This window comes from Taudactylus pleione, unplaced genomic scaffold (assembly GCF_031769625.1).
Source record: "Taudactylus pleione unplaced genomic scaffold, aTauple2 ptg000032l, whole genome shotgun sequence".
Lineage (NCBI taxonomy): Eukaryota > Metazoa > Chordata > Amphibia > Anura > Myobatrachidae > Taudactylus > Taudactylus pleione.
This window is the reverse complement of record NW_028284434.1, coordinates 2,405,500-2,428,877: the sequence shown is the minus strand read 5'-3', so window position 1 is coordinate 2,428,877 and position 23,378 is coordinate 2,405,500. Positions and strand designations below refer to the sequence as shown.

Here is a 23,378-nt window from a genome sequence, read left to right as displayed (position 1 = left end):
CAATTAACTATTACTTTTACTTTTGATACTGGTTTGTTATAATTGTTACCATGACTCTTATATATATATATATATATATATATATTGTGTTACAATGATATATATCATATATATATTTTATATATGTAAATATGCCACAAAGTTTTAGCTTTCATGGTACTATACTACACCTGCAGGGGTGCTCTTCTCCACATGCATGCAGGCTTAATTATACAATGGGTACAAAGGCAGAGGCAATGAAGTAAAGTTTTGATAATTTTGATAACTAAGATGGGTGAGTGCCTATCCCTTTGTGACTCTAGATAGATAGATAGATAGATAGATAGATAGATAGATAGATAGATAGATAGATAGACAGACAGACAGCTTATTTCTTCCTCCATATTATCAAAGGCTCAGAAAAGGAAAATCAGCACTCTATTACAAATACAAAAAGTCAGTTTTAATCCGTCTATTTTGGTGCATCATGGACCTTTTTCAAGGGCATTATGCACCAAAACAGCTGTTGGGGCAATGCTGTGCTGATTATGGCGATTGTTTCCCTTTGATGTGGATGTTCTTCATGCTGCTAGGTAGGGATGTGCACCGACCCCATGTTTTGGTTTTGGATCTGGATCTCCCCTGGTTTTGGATCTGGATTGGTTTTGCCAAAACCTCACCTCCGTGTTTTGTTTTCAGGTTTTGGTTTTGGATCTGGATTTTTTCTTAAAAATCAAATAATCAGCTAAATTCACATAAAATGGGCCTGTTTTTGTTCCTACAATATTGTTAACCTCAATAACATTTATTTCCAGTCATTTCCAATCAATTTTGACAACCTCACAATATTATTTTTCAATCTAGTTAAGGCCAAAATGTTGCATCCAGCTCGCTGGCTGACTAAACTAAGTGACACAGTGGGCGGCACTAACATGTTGCAGTTCAGCTTCCAATTTCCAACACATATACAGTGTGTTATGCTGTATGGGTTGGATACACCAATAGTGCATTTACTGTGACAGCAGTGTCGGCAGAGCGGGGTTGCTGACAGTGCCCCCAGTACATCACTGGGAGTCCAGGCTGCTGGGGTCAGGGAGAGGGAGTACTGACTGCTCGCTGCTGCATCAGCATCCATATGCTCCCTCTCTCTGCGCAATGTGCACAGTGCTGACTGTTACAGGGGGAAGGGTTTGCGGATGGGCCCCATCAACAAGCCCCGAACCCAGGTAAAGAACCCCCCCTGCACCTTTGCCAGCATTGCCAGTGTTTTTACTCACACTAATCCAGGGGGAATAGGTAGATGGTAACCGCTGGGTCTACACTGCACTATGAGGACCATTTTACAGTCCCTAACACTAGACTGTAACCCAGAGCAATGATGCAAGAGGGGGATGGTGGAGGGGGTAGATATACTTAAATAGGTAGCAGAATAGAATACAAAAATATGGCGGTGAGAATAGAAATTTTGTCTGAAAATACCTATATATAAGTTAGTATAGAAAGGTAAATAAAACAATGAGAAACCTTAATTCAGTATAAGGTTCTAAAAATTATACTTTTATTTAAATGTAGCTCATACCTTAATTATTTGCCAAGCCTGTCATCTGTCTTCTAACACAGTTTACTTTAATATTCCATTTCTTCCCCACTAAATCTCCATTTTTCCTTCACTCAATTATAACCTTTTATCATTACACAGATACACCTTCTTCCACTGTACTTTTACTTGCTTCTCAGCAAATCTCCTGCACTTTCTCTTACATTCATACTCTATTCCTACATCTAGATTTCCTCCCCAAACTCTACCCAGCCACACCATGACCATGTTTTCATCCAATTCCTCCTCCACTCAACCTTTATCTTTTCCCCCTTATCTCCTCCACCTCCTCCTTCCTTTATCTCCCCCCCTCTGTCTGCCTTCCTCCCTCTCCTCTCCCATTACTCCACATGTGTTCTCTTCTACCCCACCTGGGTCCTACTACCCCACTGCTAATCCTTCCTCCAAGCCTCCTCTCCACACCATGCCACACTACCTCCACCCACATCTCATTAAACTCCCTCCCTGTCCACCACCTTCATGTTCCCTTCCCAACACTGGTACCCGCACAATCTCTCCACTACATTCATCTCGGTCACCCAAATTAATCTCACCTTCTCGTAACAGCAACCCTGATAATCTCATTCACATCTCTCCCATAAACACTGTCCCTCTATCTTGTGCCCTCTGGAATGCCAGATCAGACTGTAATAAACTGGTTCCCACCAATGACCTTTTCATTTCCAAAATCTTGCATCTCCTAGCCATTACTGAAACCTGGATTTCACCCTCTGTCACCACTTCCCCTGCAGCTCTCTCTTCTGGGGGCCTCAACTTCTCTCACACCCCTCAGCCTGGGGGTTGCCATGGTGATGGTGTGGGGGTCCTTCTATCCCCAGGTTACTCCTACCAACTCCTTCCCTTTGAACCATCCCTTACATTCTCTACATTTGAGCTTCATGCTATATGCCTCTTCCAACCAGTACACCTGCGAGTAGGTGTCATTTACCACCCCCCTGGCCCTCCCTCTAAGTTCCTGGACAAAATGACTTCCTGGCTCCCTCACTTTCTCTCCTCTGACCTCCCCTCCTTTATCCTTGGTGACTTCAATATTCCAATTGATATCCCCATAGAATCCTCTGCCTATAAACTACTTACCCTTACATCTTCATTTGGTCTCTCCCAATCAATGGACCTCCTCACCCTCACATGTGAGTGGGCACTCACTTGATCAAGTCTTCACTCACTACTGTGATATATATAATTATTCTAACTCCCCATTCCCTCTCTCTGATCATCACCTTCTCTCTTTTAACCTATCTCTCTCCCTCCTCTCCTCTACCTCCAAAGGCCACCATCACTAAGCGTAACATAGAGGCTATCAATGCCAGTTCTTTATCTTCCCTGCTTGACTCGCTTCTCTCCCCTATTCTTTCTCTCTCCTGCCCTGAACAAGGTGCATCCCTATACAATGCCTCCCTTACTTCTGCTCTGGACTCTGTTGCACCAGCAATCACTACTCACCCTTGCAGATCCACACTAAAACCCTGGCATTCCAAATTCACCAGATATCTGCAAAAGTGTTCAAGAACCGCTGAGCGACAGTAGAGAAGATCACGCTCCAAGGCAGATTTTCTCCACTTCAAATTTATGCTCTCATCCTACAGTGTTGTCCTTTCCCTCTCTAATCAGTCCTATTTCAAGAACCTCATTTCCTCCCATTCCTCAAATCCCCAGCGTCTCTTCACCACCTTCAACTCCCTCCTCTGTCCACCCCCTCCATGCCTACCCTCCTCACTCACTGCCATTGAGTTTGCTACCTATGGTACTTTACATCCAAAATCGATTCCATACATCAGGACATCACATCCCACCAGTCCCCCTGCTCTACACCTCCTTATTTCCCTGATCACCCATCTCCATCCATTTCACCGACTCTGACATCTTTCTCCCCTGTATATGGAGAGGAAGTCATGGCTCTCATATGATCCTCCCTCCTTTCTACCTCCCCCATTGACCCTATCCATTCACATCTCCTCTGCTACCTCTCTCCTTGTGCCTGTTCCCATCTTGCCCACCTCCTCAATCTCTCCCTCTCATCTGGCACTGTCCCTTCTGCATTCAAACATTTGATAGTCTCCCTCATTCTTAAAAAACCTACCCTTGATCCCAACACTCTCTCCAACTACTGTCCCATCTCTCTCCTCCCTTTTTCCTCCAAGCTCCTTGAGCGTGTTGTTTACAAATGCGTAACTACCTTCCTATCCTCCCACTCCCTCCTTGATCCTTTTCAGTCTGGCTTCTGTTCTCTCTACTCCACTGAAACTGCCCTCACAAAAGTCAGCAATGACCTCCTTGCTGCCAAATCCAAGGGCCACTACTCTCTGCTTATTCTCCTTGACCTCTCTACTGCCTTCAACACTGTTGACCACCCTCTCCTGCTGCAAATTCTTCACTCCCTTGGTTTATGTGACATTGCTCTCTCCTGGCTGTCCTTCTACCTCTCCGACTGGTCCTTCTCTGTCTCTTCTCATGACTTATCTTCCCCACCAAAGCCTCTTACAGTAGATGGTCCCCAAGGTCCCGTTCTTGGACCTCTACTATTCTCCCTCTATATGTCCTCTCTTGGTGAACTCATCAGCTCTTTTGACCTCCATTAGCATCTCTATGCTGATGATACTCAGACATTTCCTCCCCTAACTTCTCCCCCTCTCTCCTCACTCGTATCTCCAACTGTCTATCTGCTATTTCTTCCTGGATGTCCCAGCAATTTCTTAAACTTAATATGTCTAAGACTGAGCTGATCATTTCCCACCCTCCAACATAATCTCACTTCCCACTATTTCTTTAACAATTGATGGCACAACTATCTCTTCTAGCCCCAAAGTGCACTGTCTTGGAGTTATCCTGGACTCCTTCCTCTCCTACAAACCACATATCCAGAGCATCTCACAGTCCTGTCTTTTCCATCTCAAAAATATTTCCAAGATTAAACCCTTTCTCACCAAGGATGCCACCAAAACCCTCATACACTCACTGGTCATATCCAGATTGGACTACTGTAACCTTCTATCTGGCCTCCCCAACTCCAATCTCTCTCCTCTCTAGTCTGTCCTCAATGATACTGCTCAACTCATCTTCCTCTCCAAATGCTCTACATCTGCATCCCCTCTTCTACAAGCCCTCCACTGGCTCCCCTTCCCTTTTAGAACCCAATTCAAGGTTCTCACACTTGCTTACAAAGCCCTCACCCATTCCTCTCCCATTTACATCTCTGACCTCATTTCCCTCCACTCTCCTGGCTGCCCCCTTTGCTCAACTAATGCATGCCACCTCTCATGCCAACTGATTACTTCCTCCCACTACCGCCTCCAAGATTTTGCCCGTGCTGCACCCGACCTTTGGAACTCTCTCCCTCTCCCTATCAGACTCTCATTCTCTTTGCAATACTTCAAACAGGCTCTCAAGACCCACTACTTCATCAAAGCCTTCCAGCTTCCATCCTAAATTGCTGCAACATGCCCCTTCCTCCATTTACCCCATCTGTGTCACACCTGTTTGTCTGCCCCTCCCCTTTAGAATGTAAGCTCTTAAGAGCAGGGCCTCTACCTCTTGGGCTTCTCCTTACTTTACTTTCACCTACTTCTTACCCCCCATCAGGGCACCTAACACTTGATTGCTTACGCTCTGTTGTATATCTAGGTGTTATGGTCAGTTATGTATCAATGTATATTATCCATGTCCTTGTCCTATTTTGTACTGTAAGTCAGTTGTCAAATTATTTTTTATGTACTTTGTAAGGCACTGCAGAATGCCATGTACATGTGGCACCATATAAATAAAGAATAATAATAATAATAATAATAATAATAATAATAATAATAATAATAATAATAAATATACTGTTTGGTATAATTGATACAATTGTATTCACAGTAAACTAACAATATTCAGTAATAATTAGCAGGTGATGTGCAGTGTAACCTGTACCTGCAAACAGTAGACAACAAGTGTAAACAAATGCATAAACAGTAACATTTAAAATCATAGATAAAACAATAGAAGATTATAAGTAGCCAGCAATGTGAAATTCTGATGCTGAGTGATTTATCAGGTTATGCTGTTTAAAATATGTATCATCTCTTCCTTCTGATTTTCCTATTCTCTTCTTGCAGATGGACCATAACACCCATCACATTTAATTGAGTGAGAGAGATAACTGTAGCTCCAAATGCCTATGACAAAATTTCAAGAGGTTTATTTGTATTTTTGGTGCAATTTCAGTGCAAAGCTTAACTATAATGAAGTGTAGAAAGTGCATATTCTTAACAAAAGAAAAAAACAATGACAAAAACCCTTTGTTTCACTTTGTTCACATTTGTTGTAATAATTTTTACGTGGTGATGATTTCATTATTATCTACTATTATTGTTCTTCTCATTTTAGTATATACAGTTTATTTGCACCTATTAACAATTTAGGGCCTGATCCAGCAGATTGGGATTGGGTCCTGATATTTACGCTGATTGGGTGATTATTTGCCGTTGCACTGCGCACGTGTTATGATTGCTTAGCGATTATGTATGCACAGAGGATCTATTCGCAAAGTGAATGTCATGTGGTCAGCATCTGGGTGAGGTAATGGGGTGTTGGTAGGTGAACGCAGGCATGTCTGACTGTTTAAACACCGTTCTGTGGTTGTGCTTATATTAGCCATTGTAATTGCTTTGCCAGCATGAGAGCTGCAGTTTTAAAGTCAGGTCAGACCTGCCGCAATGGCCTCATGGCTGCCTGATATTCGTCAATATTTACTGATGTTTATGCAGGTACATAACGTTGGACGTAGATCAGGAGGCAGCAGTGGGTGTCTCTATGCTCAGAAAAACTTTTGAACTTATAGCATATTTTTGCAGCTGTGACTGTATTAGTGTCCTCTGCTGGGCCCTGAGTTTCTGTGATGTGATCAATAGAGTAAAAATATTTGATTGTAGATATTAAGGTGTATATTTCCTAAAGTGCAGGTTTTTAGAAGCGGAGATTTTGCCCATATCAACCAGATTTTACTTAACAATTATCTAGCACCTTCTAGAAGATAATAGATATAATCTGATTGGTTGCTATGGGCCACATCTCCACTCCTAAAAACCTGCACTTTAGTAAATATACTGTATCTCTTAATATTTTCTTTTAAATGTATAATATTGTATGATTTTATTTTCAGGCTGTACCCAAACTTTTAATTTTGTTCTCCCACACTGATTGGAATTTCTCACACCCAATTTTTTTTTTAATAATTGTAGTCTTTGGGTGTAGCCAACCCCTAGGTGTAATTTGTACTCTTTCATAAGTTTGTTGGTGGAATTTGCCCTTAAGTTTTAAAAGTGAAACTTTCACTTATCAGTTACTGGCAGCACTGTCAATTTTCTTGACTGAGTGTTTTATTTGTGTTTTGGTGCAAAGCTAAAAACATTTTGATAAAATGTAGACGGTACAAACACTTAAAAAAGGAAAAGCAAACAAAACATTTTACATTGCTTGGTTCATATGTATCACAAGCTACACTGAATAAAATATTTCCCAAAACCTTTGTTCTCCAATTATTTAATAATATTTTTTTATATTTTTTTTATGTACTTGTCATAATACAAAAAAGAAATAAAAACCTGAAAATGCACATGAAAGACAATCCATCAACACACTACATAAATAGCAAAATGATCAAAACCAGGAGCCCAAAATCTTCTTACACCACCACTTAATCTCAAGCCAATTGTGTGGGAAAATACTTATAGTACAACATAAATTGTGCATAAATGATAAGAGGTAAACTCCATGTTTAACACTTTTGTCCTACTGTTATTCTACCAGCAGTTGTGAAAAATCACTGCCAATAGAATAATGCAAATATACTGTGAAACATTTTGCCAAAATGTACATACTGCAATCACTATTAAGATGAGTAATAATTGCATTAATGTATGCAGGTATTGTGGTTGCTTAACATCCTGTATTTTTTAAACAGATGAAAATGGGACAGTGCTTTCAGTGGCCCCCCTAGTAATGTAAAGAGGTACTTAATGGCATTGAGTATTGGTAGGATCATAGTGGTAGCATTTAGTGCTACTGGAGGTTATCCAGTATTAGATATGAGGGATATTAGCTTTCAATCAATACATCATCAATACAGGTCTTAGTTCAGCTCGGATAGCAGTTTCTTATATGCACACAATCAGCCAATTGTTGCATTCTGCAAATGCATATGCATCGCAGTGTGAGTGAGCGACCCAGTCACTGCGATCAGGACTGCGATCGCAGAGGCTATGCAAACCCTTTGCAGAGTGATTGGCAGAAATGGCCACTTGTGGTTGGTGATGGGGGGTGGTCATGCAAACTCATGCGTGCCAGTGCATCTCAACGGCGTTGCAGGGGCATGCATAAATTATCCACTGTGATGCCACACACAGCCTGGGGTCTCATAGCATGCGTAGCTGTTAGCAATTTCTGAGTAAGGTAAGGGCTTGCGCAACTGAAGCTGTGATGGTACTCAATTGTGCTGCTATATATTACGGATGTGCGTAAAGTTTAGCTTGTTGATATTGCAGTTGAACTGCATTCGAATGCAATATTGCAATCCATAGAGAATCAGGCCCTTAGACATGAGCCCTACTTCCTAGTTTATGTCCTAGGAGATAGACCTTAGTAGCAAGCTGGAGCCTATTACTTATAGAATGTGTCCATGGACAATGGGTTAGGGACCCCAGCATTAGATGTGGGCCAATACATTGATCCATTCACCACCTTGCACATGGAGAGCAGGGCTAAGTCTCTGTAACTAAATTAGTAGCTATTATTAATACGGCACCATCATAGCTCCAATTATGGTAAAGTAGGAACCTCAGACTTCTGTAGTACAGTCCAGTGTCCCCTCTCTTCCACTAGTATAATATGGGTTAGGTTGAGGTAGCTCTAGGCCTTCATTGTCAGTGTTCTTATTTCCACTAATCTAAGGGAAATAGGTAGACGGCAAACGCTGGGTACACACTACACTATAGGGACCATCCTACACCCCTATGGATTCCAACCTATCAATTCCTACCTACCTATACCTAATTTGTCGCTATTTAGCATAATGAGTCGCACAAGAAATAAATGCTTTCAGACTTTGAATGTGGTTCCAAAGCACAAAAAGTTATTATTCAATATAAAAACAGATGGTTACACGCTGTGATCTAAATACAATTAGCGCAAATAAATCATGCAGACCCAAGGTACAGTTGTTACATACGCACACGCTCTGGACCCATATACTGGCATCAATATAGAAACCTCTATCATCAGCAAGGCAAGAAGACTGGCATCCAAGTTTAGAGAACTCACATATATACTATTACAGGGATAGGCAATACAATAGAACAGTTAGGCATGTTTCCATTGGTTCTTCTTCCTGGTTCTTCTGTTACAGTATAGTTCATAGGTCAATTCGAATGAACACAAACCAGCCTCCAACAGCCCTTTGTGTCCTTTTTCCTGCTGCATGCTAAATCTAAGCTAGTAACATTACAGAGTACAATTTAATGTTTAACTCTCTATAGTCCATAGTTTGCAGAAGCATGTTGCGATCTTCTCACCGATGATACCAGAAATCTGTTGAGACACAACACCAAACACAGTCTGCTTACCATGTACTAAACCTTAGATGTCAAATAACCTTTATTTCACCACGTTAATCATTACGGAATATACCTTGAATATTACACTTTAATACTAGTGAACCTTTTATGTAAGTGTGCAGTGTGTCAGTATTGGGGAATTGAGAAAAGACGCTAGCTTGCGTTGTGCGACTATGTGTTTGTGGAGTACACCATGGTACGTGTTTTGCAGGGTTGATCATTTCATATGTTTTAGTGACTGACTGTATTTATATGGTGAGGACTTTTAACTTCTATGAATTGCATGGGAATCGCACGACGCTAAATAATAGCATCGCCGTATGTACTTAAAATGGGCGAGATTCACTAAAATGGCGCTGGGCTGCCAGTCGAAAAATGGCGTCTAATTGCCATTCGCAAAATGGCGTCACACAGATTTCATTTTAAACCAATCCTGTCTCAGCCAATTATCCGGCTTCGACAACCCTAACACTAGGCTGGAGGCCCGGACAATGATACAACAGTGGGGAATGGGTTCAGACTCTAGGTAAACAAAGAGATATAATATGGTTATCTTTGACTAAATTTTACTTATTTTGTGTGCTGCCATAAACTATTTCCTTTACTTACTCTTGGATGTATCAAAATGTTTTGTTCACAGGAAATACACAAGTAACTCTATGGCTGACTCTCTGAATATATTTATTTCTATTATTTATATTATTTAGACAAACTAACAGAAACATTTATATACAAGTAATGTATACCATAAGGCACAAAAATGTTTCTATTTAATTTTGCACCAATATATTTTTAATTTCATTTCATTGCTCCTCATTCTTGGCTGACAGACATCTGACCCATTTAGTTTATTGTAAGTATACACCTGGTTACAGCTAGCACTCCTCATCCTGTAAATAATAAGGAAATGAATGCTAAATATGCCAAACAGCATCCTAAGGGTTTCTTCACCTCTATGAACACATTATATAAGGCTGGTAACATCAGTTTTTTCAAATACAATGTGTCTTATCTTTTGAAATGACAAGTTCATACGTTTAAGTCATTCATTAAAGGCAAACACGATGTATCATCTCTTCTTTCTGATTTTGCTGTTCTCTCCTTGTGGATGGACCTCGACAACTATTACCCCATCCCCATGGACAGGTGAGATAACTGCAGCTCCAATTGTACAGTATAAAAAAAATCAGGAGCTTTATTTGTGCTTTTGGTGCAATTTCAGTGCAAAGCTAATCTATGAAAAAGTGTAGAAAGTGTATAAAGTAACAAGCACAAAAAACACAAAACAACTTTGATTCATTTAGTTCATATTTTGTGTGACAATTTTACATGGTAATAATTTCATTGTTGTCTAATATTATTATTAGTCGCATTTTAGTATATACAAGACATTTACATCTATAATGATAATGGCAAAAATGCCTGTTTGTTGAATTTAAGTATTTTCTTTTAAATTAACATTATGTCAATTATTTTTTTTGTTGTGCAGACTTTTCCACTACTACTGCTACTACTTCAAGCTTATGCACAGAGGGAGGTAAGAAAACAATGATGACTAATGTATCCTATAAAATATTACAATTCAGTAATGTTTCCAAGTATTACAAGTATAAATTAGACACATCCCTGTAGGGTATTATGATCCAGAAAAATTATTTTGAAAACTTAGTTTATTCCTCTTGCATTATTGTTTGGACTTGATTCTATTAGGTGCAAAGGGGGCGAGGTGCCATTTCTTCATATTCTTGGATTTTTGTACGTAGTCCTAGGAGGTTACAAACACAAATCCAAAAGTCTCGAGGTACCATAAATGTAGGATCGAGTCCATTATGTACTGCATTCAATTACACTTTTTAAAATACTTGCTTTTATGTCTTTAGGCAGATACAATATATATTTTTCTTTATGCATTGAACACAACTATTCATATTATTATTATTAATTATTATTATTATTATTATTATTATTATTATTATTATTATTATTATTATTATATTATTATTTTTCTTGGGGGTATATTTACTAAAGTGAGTGTTTTTAGAAGTGGATATGTTGGCCATAGCAACCAATCAGATTCTAGCTATTATCTTCTAGAAGGTGCTAGTTAAATGTTACGTAGAATCTGATTGGTTGCTATGGGCAACATCTCCATTTCTAAAAACTCACTTTAGTAAATATACCTGTTAGTAGTAATAGTAGTCAGTGATATTAGTATAATTTGCATTTTTATTAAGAAAGTCCATAGTTATGATATTGATTTGTACTTTAACTTGATAATGCTGGGAGGTGAGTCTTAGAACTATCTATTTTTAAATAATGAAGAAAATAGTGGCACCTACAGTACCCTCTATGTAGCTATGCTCACATTTTTGTCTGCCAGCTTACCCCCTCTGCTTTCACAAACTGTTGCTTCAGAGTGTGGAAAATATTTAATTTGCTAAAGAACTGATATAGAACTGGGAGTTTCTCAACAAATACTGGTTTGGCAAACTAATTTACCCTATATGGCACCCTCAGGCACATTCTATGTGCATTAGGTGTGTGTCTAAGTATTTGTACTGCAGCTCATTATTCTTTTTTCTATTTTTCCCTCTGGAATGCTGGGGGATATCCAATAAATTATTATTCTAACTAAAACTAACTATAAAAAGGTAATCTCCCAAAAACAAACCTTTTAAATGTATATTTTCTTACTTTTTTTTTACTAACTAAACACATGGAACATTGCTTATGCTGGGTATACACTATACAATTATCTGTCAGATATCTGTCCAATCTGGCTGGTTGGAATTAAAGCCTGGTAATATATGAGAGCATATGACATTCTTCCATATGTTCTCAAACACATGAAAATTGATAAAAACGATTGTTGAAAATGGTTAAATATGTTTGATTTAAATAATTTGTCTGAACAACCATTTTTGTCTGTTTTCCAGTGTTCATGAGCAAATGGTCGATTATCATTTGATCCCATACATTACCAGGTTTTCATTCCAACCAGCTAGATTGGACAGATATCTGACAGATAATTGAATAGTGTATGCTATACAATTGTATTACTAATGCCAGAGCAGAGATGACATGCATCTGAAAGTCAATGATCCTTTCATTGAGGATGCCCAACTGTAAAGTGACAAAAGGATTAATATCAGATTAATTTTTCTAAGACGAGTCTGGGTGAAACAAAAAATTATTTGTCCACCCTATACTCAAGCACATTCTATATTAATTTATTTCTCATAGAGATAAAGAAATCTTTGGTAGAATATCTAAAAAACTAAATAAATTACTTTTACTATATTTAAATAAAAAAACACTTGTCATGATTTTCCCCTTATATTTCCACTGTTATTACTCCCCTAGAAAACCACCAACAATCCCTAAGGATTAGCTCTAGACTTCTTTTCACATATGCATTACAGGTGAAACGCGAACCATGTGCCCATTGTGGAAGTTTTTTTACGGAGTTCAGGTGCTAAGAATTTCTTTCCTGGAAGAATTTTGACCTTGGTGGTTACTGCTAAAAGCAGGTCGGGTTCAGGATGGGCTTATCCTCTTGAACTTTTCACTCCTCCATGCAGCTGAATACCTGAGACAATGCATGTGCTTTGATGTTTTTGTTGCCTGGCCAGTAAGTGAGCACAAGATTGTAGTGGTCAAAGAACAGCGGCCATCTGGATTGATGAAAATTCGGACAGTGAGCAGTCTTGAGGTAAGTAAGGTTCTTGTTGTCTGAGTAAACCGTCATGGAATATTGCACCCTCCAACAGATGTTGCCATTCCCACAGGGCCAGCTTGATGGCTAACAATTACTTATCCATGATGGTGTAGTTTTTCTCTGATGCTGAAAAATAAACAAAAAGAGTACCACTTTCTCTCCTTGTCCTTCTGCGAAAGCACCACCCCAACCCCGTTCGTAGTGGCATCCACCTCTAGAAAGAAAGGCTGGTCACAATCTTGCCTCAGGATGGGAGCCAAGGTGAAACACTGTTTTAAGTGGGCAAATGCCTCCTTTGTTTAAGGAGGCCACACCCAGGTGTCTTGGATGTTCTTGGTGAGTGCAGTGATGAGAGCTGCAATGCCAAATAGTTCCTGATAAACTTCTGGTAAAAGTTGCAGAAGCACAAGATATGATGGCTCACCTTTAACTCACCGGTCAATGCCAGTTTAGAATGGCGGAAAGCTTTTAAGAATCCATTTGGAGACTAGAGATCAAAATGATAAACCCTAGGAACGCCAGCTCCTTTTCTTCGAAAGAGCACTTCTCTAACTTGCAGAAGAGCTGGTTAACCTGAAGTCATGACAGCACTTCGCATATGTGCTTACGATGACACACTATGTCCTTAGAGAAGATCAGGATGTTGTCTAGATACACCACTACTTGCTTGTATAACAGGTCTCGAAAGATGTTATTCATGTACTTTTGGAAAACAGCAGGTGCATTGCTTAAACCAAAAGGCATGACCAAGTATTCGTAATGACCATCCCGCATGTTGAAGGCAGTCTTACACTCATCCCCTTCTCGGATCCTGAGTTTATGGGCCTCACGGATATCTAATTTGGAAAAAACATTCACCTCTTTTATTTGGTCAAAGAGTTCTGAGATTAGTGGTAGTGGATACCGATCCTTGATGGTGATGGCGTTCAGACCTCAATAATCAATACATGGTCTCAGCCCACCATCTTTCATATTAACAAGCAAAAGACCATTTTCTGCGGGTGATATAGAATCCCTGATAAACCCATGTTCAAGGTTCTTGATGTATTCAGATACTGCTTGGGCCTCAGGAAGCGAGAAGGGAAACAATTGTGATATCACGTTTGGTGCATCTGTCTCTTTAAATTTAATTGCAGGTTGGCGCGTGCACCTCTAAGGGAGCCGCGGCCGACTGCACACAGCCACCAAGGAGGGAGAGAGTCCACTGTGGGAGCTTGGACACTCACAGCGGATGCCTGGGACTCCCCAACCGCTGTCCTACACTGACCCGGACCCCAGCTTTGCAGGACCCGGTTGAAGATTGAAAAATAAATTTGACTGGAACAATTTCACTGATTACAGTCAATTCAAAAATATGCAGTGTCTCAAATTAAGGGACACATCTGTGTTAGAAAGCAGTGCACTCCTGGGGGTAAATTTACTAAAGTTCAATTAGAGATTCATTTTTATTAATCTGTGAAATCTCCTGAGATCGAATTGAACTCAAACAGCAAAATCCCTCGGCAAATCTCAAATTACTAATAATGGATTTTGCATTGCATTTTGAAATCGAATCCGATTTTGTTTCATGTTAAGAAGGGATTTTATGTTCAGTTTATGAAACCCCTTCCAAAATTTAAGCACAAATTCCATTAAAATCTAATGTAAAATAGAATGCAAAATCGAACGCAATTTCCTCATTAGTTCCTATTGGGCCAAATTTATCACATGCACACTAATAGGGAAAAAATTGGAAACACGTGCACACTCTAGAAAAGTGAAATTGCTTTATAATTTCTTCATAAATATAATATGCTCATCTTATATATATGTGTGTGTATATATATATATATATATATATATATATATATATATGTTGTATAACTATATATATATGTTTAAATGTATATGTGTATATATATATATATTGTATACATATATATATATATATATATACACATTTGTGAGGATATATATATACTGTATATATGTGTATATACATATAATTTTATTACAAACATGTTTTTGTTTGTCTGGCAATGTCGGCTGAACCCCACCATGGGGGGGACCTGTGTGCACCTTTGCTATGGGGCCATAGTAATATACTCCCTGGTGAGCTGTGTAGGACCCCATTCTGCTCAAGATTCACTCCATTACCAGAGTACATGTAACAGTGAGTACAGCTGTACCTGCTATCTTTCAATAAACCAACACCACTGGTTAAGTAACTGGGCTGTTCATAGTTTGAGTCATCCGCTTGTGTGTGCCTATATAACTCTGCAGTATTAACACATGCACACACATAATTTCCAACAATCTACACATTGAGATATACAGTATGCACATGAATTATATGCAATGTGTTAATAAGTCTGAAATGTAGTAATTATTATATAGAAATTATTTCAACCAGATGTATCTATAAATAAATTGAAAAATACCTCACAATTAGAATTTGTAACTACTGTTTTTGAGTGACATCTGATTTTAATATGTTACCAATAGTGCTTTTAATATTTTACCTTTTCTCCTTTTTAAGTTAAGCTACTTGTTTTACACATGTGACATGACAGTTAGGGGCTGATTGGTTGGTACTTTATCTCTCTCTACACTTAGTACATCTTCCTCCAAATATGAAAAGATTAATAATGAACTGCTTTGATCATTATATGTGGAGATATCAACATGACAATCTATTAAAATTCTGAAAGTTTTAAGACTTTGGGCAACTCAACAATGTCTCAACACATGTGATACCAGAGTTGTATTTACAGTTACTTATATAGTGCCTGCAAATTTCGTTGAGCTTTACAATTGGGAACAATCAGTAATAAAACAGGTTTACTTAATAACAGATAGACAAATAGATAAGAGGGTCCTGCTCTCTATCTTACAATCTATAGGGAAATAGGAATTGATACACAAGGAGGAATCAGTATGAAATACCGACAGCTGAATAGCCATTGGTTCTCATACTGACGCCGGAAGCCTGAAGGTTCAACATCCCGACTTGGGCTGGTAAGTAGGCTAAACCTCCCCTGCCCCCCCAACCCTAACCATTTCTTGGTGGTGCCTAACCCTAGAACTCCCAGGGTGGAGCTTAACCCTAAGTCCCCATGGGAGTGGCTAACCCTAACCCCCCTCCCAGAACCCTAATTCTAATCTTCCTGGGTAGTGCCACCCCGTATCCTAACCCTAACAGTTTCGGGGGATGCCTAACCCTAAATCCCCCTGGGGGTGCCTAATCCTAATCCACCCCGCGGCTAACGCTAACCTGTCCCAGCTTACCTTCGCTCTGGATTTCGGCATGGGGCTAAAGATAGGCATTGGATTTTGCTACCTATTACATAATGATCCAGCCAGATCTCAGAGGTTCTTGTTAGGCTGTATGATCCAATCACACAGGAATGTTGGCCTACGGTTGCCATGATGTGAAACTGAAGAAGGAGAATATATATAAAGTTACATGAGGACTGTATAGAGGGGATGTAATTGATTAGTATATCTTAAGGAGGTTTTTTTAAATTAGCAGTGTTTATGGTTTCTTTATCAAAGCAAATAGCAGGAGATATTACAACTTCAATCTCCCATATTAATTATTATAAATGTTATTTAGAAGCAAATTTAATGTAGAGTTATATATTACAGGCAATCTACAGTTGTTATATCTAACACAAGCTGAAACACACACACTACCTTAAGTGATAAACTGTGTGTAAGACCAGTAGATACATTTCCACAATATCTGGAAAGTAGAACTTGTATTAATTCCTCCGTATGTGCTCATAATGAATGTACAGAGAGAGAGAAAGACATAGTCAGTGTGTTGCTGCTAATGCCATTATACTGAACCAGGCTGTCAGCACTAATGATGATTGCAGATTGAACAATAATTATAATTTATTAGTAGTTTCAACTCAGACCCTCATATTTGCACACTACTCAAAATATATCTACATTTATTATACAACCAGATCACTCTATTCAATGAATTGTAATTTCACAGTATGCAGAAGTATAGTTCCTATTCCTCCATAATTAAGACTTAACAGATGTTACAGTGGGCTAGCGAGTTCCTGTAATAGCTTATACATTGTTACAACTACAGTGGGGATGTCAGAAGCAACAAGTTAAACATATGGCTTTAGTTGCTGCTACACTAATTAGAATGTAGGCCAGCTTCTTATTCACTTCTTATTTCTACTCCAGCTTCTTCTTCACTTATTATTCGTGATCCAGCTTCTTATTCACTTTTTATTCAAGATCCAGCTTCTTATTCACTTCTTATTTCTGCTCCAGCTTCTTCTTCACTTATTATTCATGATCCAGCTTCTTATTCACTTATTATTCATGATCCAGCTTCTTATTCACTTCTTATTCATGATCCAGCTTTTTATTCAGAACAAATTAGATTAAAAATATTAAATGAAGTTAGATCACGAAGGTAACATTGTATAAACAAAATATGTGTATTTTACAAAAACTTCAATTGAACTGTATTTTGCCTTGCCCAACAAGGTTTTGGATATGAAATAGGGTGGCAAAGTGGGCACAGGCTTTAGATTTATCACTTTGAATAAGTAGCTGTAGTTTTGCAAGAGGTAAATAGCCTAAAGCTGGCCACACACTAGACCAACTTTCATCCAACCATCCAACTAGTTGATTGGTTGGAATGAAAATCTGGTAAGGAATGGGAGTAAATGATGATCAGCAATTTGCTCCTAAATGCCAGAAAACAGATGAAAATGGTCGTTCAGACAAGTTTGTTAAATGTTTGATCTAAACAATTTGTTCAAACAACAGTTTTTGTCCATTTTCCGGAATTTGGGAGCAAATATACTCTTGATTGAAAATTCCCTCAGAAAGATAATGTCAAATAAATCTTAGTTACCGGGTTTTGACTTGGTGAATAATATGTTAGGTCAATGAGAGCTGTAGACATTGCTCATTTTGAGTTAGTAAGGCTTTTGACACTGTGCCACATTGCAAAATATTAAACTGGGAATTATGGGACTGGATTCAAAGATGGTTGTGTGGATATGATCTTGGTTGCAGGATGGACAACAGAGGATTTTAATAAATGGAATCTATACTCTTGATTGAAAGGTTACCGTGGGTTCCCCAGGGATCTGTAGTTGAACTAGTGTTTTTAATATTTTTATTGGTGACATTACACATGGTATCAATGGGTAGATATGCCTTTTACAGATGATACAAAAAGCTGTAACAGGGTATATGCACTGGGATAGGTAAACAAAATGATTGAGAATCTAGGTAGACTTGAGGAATGGTCAAGAGCATGGCAACTACAGTTTAATGCCAAAAGATTAAAAAAATTTTTCACTTGGGATTCAAAAACCCAAAAGCTCATATAGCATTTACTATAATGAAAACTACTGAGAAGGAAAGCGGTCAGTATTTAATGTGACTTATAGGTAGCCAATCAGTGTAACAAAGCAATGAGAAATACCATTCAGATGCTTGGTTGTAAAGGAAAAGGATACAGAAGTAGCAATGCCACTTTCTAGATCATTGGTATGGCCCACCTGAAATACTGTATTCAGTTATGGAGGCTGCATCTCCAGAAGGACATTCTGTAAATATATTAAAGACAATGCAAACAAGGGCAACTAAAATGGTGCATGGCCTGCGACACAAAACATATCAAGAAAGGCCCATATTTAATTAAGCTTCTAAAGAGGAAAAGTGGGAATGTTGATAATAGCAACCAAGTGAATTATAACTTCAATTATGGTGAATATCCTAAAATAATTAAATATATAATCCGATTGGTTGCTATTGGCAACATTCCCTCTTTTCCTCTTTACAATCAAATATAGGCCTAAGAGTGATGGGAGAGACACTAAGACAGGGCCGTATTAAACCATAGACGGGCCCGCAGGCCTTAAGCTATTTTGGGCCCCCTCCTGAACTTCAATCTGTCACCCCACTACAGCTTATAGCCTTACACTGGTATGGTAGGTACTAGACTGCAGTATAGATCCAATTTGAGGATCTCCTGAATAATTATATTAAAAAAATGTTTTAATATATTTATTGTGCAAGTAGAACTTTTCAGGAAAGCATATTCTGTGGGTATAATACGGTCATATTTTGTAGTGAATAATATGGCCTTGCACTTAGAAAATACACCCACATAAATCTACAATCTGAACTACAGGCTGAAATAAAATTAGAAGAGGATGTAGGGGGGCAGAAAAACCAAACGCCTAGACCCAAAACATCAAACACAGTAGGACAAGGCATATTCAACCTTAACAGCACAGATTTGAACAAAGATCATATCAGTATGCTAGACAAAGGACTCAAATTCACCCCCCTACCAATATGGACACATTCAAGACATATCTTGATATCCAGATGTTCATTGCAGATATTCTTCCAGAAGACGCCATTACTACAAAATAAACCTATAAGTAATGACAATTACAGAAATACCAACCATAAGCCATTGTCCAAGTTTTATCCAAGTCACATCATGGGGAACCACATAAACACTTTACAAGTATGGTTGAAAAAGACCTCCTACAACTTAGTAACCAGAAAAGGAAATCAACTAAGAACAACATGGCAGAATACCAGAAAGGAGGGCAACCTTTCAGTATCAGCAGCACACCCCGCACAGGCCACATTTCCCTGCACATTTAACAACCCTGTATTATACAGGCTGAAATTAAACTGAATGCCAGTGTAATATAATGTTATGATCTTTAGTTGATTGTTACAATCAGTGTGCTTAAAATAAAAGCATGCAATAATGAAAATACAACATATTTCTTTAGCCTTTTCTGTTGCAATTACTTATATATCCATCTGTCAAGATATTAAGTACAACAATAATCCTCAGGATGGCACTACTGCACTAATAGCCAGTGGCTTTATACTTGAAAATAATTAAAAAGGGAAACAGCACTAATGGATACAGTTACATATTCAAAATTGTCACATATAAATAAATGAATAATAAAGAACTGCTAATAAAGGACTTGTGGGTTAGTATATAAAAAATGTATGTACACAATTTATTCTGCTATAAATAATTAAAAAGCACAACAAAATAAAAAATGCAATATATACTGTGTGTATCCATTTACATTAAATACTCATGAATTAGTCCACCAGCCAGTAAAGGAGCCCAGTGACTGAAAAGTTGGGGACTGGTTAACGGTATGGCAGGAGGACACCACACTGTATCTCCCTCCGTATATGTCACCCCCCTCCCCCGGTTGGCTAAACATGGTGCTGGTTATTGAAAAATAGGGGGAAACCCCCAATTTTCCAAGTCCAGACCAGGATGAGAGGTCTGGGGCTGGTTACTGATTTGTGGGGGGGGGAGGCTGTGTAGCTCTCACAAGAAAAAGAAAAAAATTGGGCACTTGGTCTCACTAGTGACAATACACACACTAAACTGCAGCTCTCTACAAAGGTAATTGACAACCTTTGGTTCTACAGAAAATAACACACTTTTGAAGTCCATTTAACCTAAAAAAAAGACAGCGCTGTTAAGCTGGTAGGAATACTATTTCATTTATTTAAGCACTTATTGTGCTATCCAACATCCAAAATTCATTACCATTGTAAATAAATCACATATAATAACTAGGGGTAAGCGGATTCGGTTCTACTCGGTTCCATTCGGTTTTTTAAACCGAATCTTATTGGCTATCCGCTGTCACGAGTTTTGGATAGCCAATAAGATTCGGTTAAAAAAAACGAACGGAACCAAGTAGAACCGAATCCCCTCACCCCTAAGAATAACATACGTAAATTATTTGTTAATAGTACAACTATATACAAGTTGAGTCTCCCATATCCAAATATTCCGAAATACGGAATATTCCAAAATACAGAATATTTTTATCATGACTGAGATAGTGAAACCTCTGATTTTTGATGGTACAATGTAGACAAACTTTTTAAGGCACAAAATTATTAAACATAAAGTATAAAATGACCTATAGACTGTGTGTATAAGGTATATATGAAACATAAATGAATTTCATTTATGTACACAAACTTTGTTTGAGCCACAAAATTATTGAAAATATTGTAAAAAATTACCTTCAGGCTGTGTGTATAAGGTGTATATGAATCATAAATGCATCCTGTGTTTAGATTTGGGCCCTATTCCTAAGACATTTCAATATGGTATGTAATTACAGGTTGAGCCTCTCATATCCAAAATGCTTGTGACCAGGGGAGTTTTGGTTAACGGAATATTCCGTATTTTGGAATATTTGCATTTTATTATGAAAAATCTTGGGAATGGGACCCAAATATACACACAGAATGCATTTATGTGTTATATACACCTTATACACACAGCCTGCAGGTTATTTTATACAATATTTTCAATAATTTTGTGGCTCAAGCAAAGTTTGTGTACAGAAATTAAATTCATTTATGTTTCATATACACAGCCTGTAGGTCATTTTATACATTATTTTTAATAATTTGTGCCTTAGACAAAGTTTACATTGAACCATCAACAATCTAAGGTTTCATTATCTCAGTCATGCCAAAAAAATTCTGTATTTCGGAATATTCCGTATTTCGGAATATTTGGATATGGGAGACTCAACCTGTATTCCAAAATACGGAATATTCCGATATCCAAAATACCCCTGGTCTGAAGCATTTTGGATATGGGAGACTCGATCTGTATACTAATAGCAATTTATCACATAAAAATTATTTATTAATACCAAGACAGCATATATTAAGTTATCAATCGATTATTGGTCACACGATGGACACCATTTGATTCCGGAAGAACTCTCTTAGTACGGAGCTGTACCATTGAGAAGCATGTCCTTTCCAAGAACTAAGACACATTGTTTGATACATTTTATCCTGTTATGTTGCACGATGGGATATACCAGCAGCTTAAGGTACAATAAGGAGAGTGTATGTGCACCTCAATTATATAGGACTGTGGGCCTAATTCAGACCTGGACGCTAAGCCAGGAATGCACGCTATGGCCGATAGTCGACTGTCTGTGCATGTGTATGCATCAATATGCGAATGCGCGAGACATTCACTGCGCTCGGGAATTGTGCGCTCCTAGTACACAGACTGGACGCTACTTTGAGTGAAAGACAGCGCCGTTTGTGGGTGGTAACAGGGGAAGTTGCTTGTGATAGGGGAGTGGTGCTGCGAACGCAGGCGTGTCTGGGCATCAAAACAGCATTTAATGGGTGTGCATAATTAGCATGGAAGCATCATTGTACATGTCACCTAGTTGTATTTCAGCCTGCAGTGATCGCAGTGCTTGCGGTGGGGTAGGGTCTACCTCAAGGGCTGCAAGCAGCTCCGATGGCTCTCGATGTTACTGATTTATCATACATTTCCTGGAGATGACTTGTGCTAAGAAAGAAAAGTGGGCGTCTTTAGACTGGCGTGCGATTGCTCTGCCATCGCTCTCTAAGACATATAGGGGAATTCAATATGGAGTGAAACTCTGTTTTTGCGTTAATATCATACCTATGACGTCATTATCGCAGGTTTTAGTTTTACACTGTATTCAATTTCAAAGACTTTCCGCAGGTTCGAAAAGTCTTTGAAAAAAAACAGGGATAACTTTTCACCACTGAATAGGTGGAGAAAAAAAGTACAGAATTGGGGCTTAGGGGTGCAGGCTTAAAAAAAATAGCCTGCACCCCTGGGAATGACATTTTAAAAAGAACTGTGTCAAAAAAAAGAAAGAAAAAATAGGGACACCCCAAAAAATTAATTTAAAAATGGGGGTGAAAAAAAAAATGGGAAAAAAGTGTTTAAAAATAGGGAAATGGGTTCAGGGCTATTCTGCAAGTATGCGGCAGGTGTATTCTAGAATAGGCTATTAGCGGCAGGTGCATAGTTGCAGAATTTTTAAAAACTTATTTTAGGGACATAAAAATATGCTAGTACCCATTTTCATGTACCCCAAATTTGATGGGACCACTTAAAAAAACGAAAAATATAACCTAAGTGCTCTTCTGCAACACTTATTCAATGTCGGGAAAAAAATACCTGCTGCGGCTATTTAAATCCCCGACTTTCATTTGCAGGCTAAAACGGGGGTACCCATAGTTTTACAACTTTAGGGGGGTCCTACTATTTTTTCAAAGAAAATTTTGTGGCAAATCCCACTTCGCCAGGTCCCATTTTCGTAGATTTTATTTTGAATACGGGGATAAAGCGGGCGCGCGCCCGATACTTTATCCCTGAAAAATCTCCGATGTGGAGCGAAAAGTCCAGCACTGACTTTTCGCTCCCATATTGAATACCCCTCATAGAGGGCATCCTTAAGCCTTGCCGTGTGATCGCGGAATTTGCATACCCTGCCGCTGATGGCTGCGAAAGTGCGCTGCTTTGCATCTGGGCCTGAATTGCCCCCAGTGTGTGCTAAAGCCCAGAAAGCACAAGTATTTGAAAGCTGACATATGATATGCTGGATTGCTCGTACTTATATATGTTGAAATTAGTCTAAAA

At 38.6% G+C, this 23,378-nt stretch overlaps 1 protein-coding gene across 1 annotated transcript in view; it reads left to right on the top strand.

Moving 5' to 3' along the window:
- The first annotated feature begins 10,178 nt into the window (after nucleotides 1-10,178).
- Nucleotides 10,179-23,378, top strand: part of LOC148538908 (uromodulin-like) — a 202,808-nt gene continuing 189,608 nt past the window's right edge. The window contains exons 1-2 of the mRNA XM_088451929.1: nucleotides 10,179-10,332; nucleotides 10,676-10,723. Coding sequence (XP_088308055.1) covers nucleotides 10,251-10,332; nucleotides 10,676-10,723 — 130 coding nt within the window. The 5' untranslated portion in view covers nucleotides 10,179-10,250. The remainder of the gene's footprint in view (nucleotides 10,333-10,675; nucleotides 10,724-23,378) is intronic.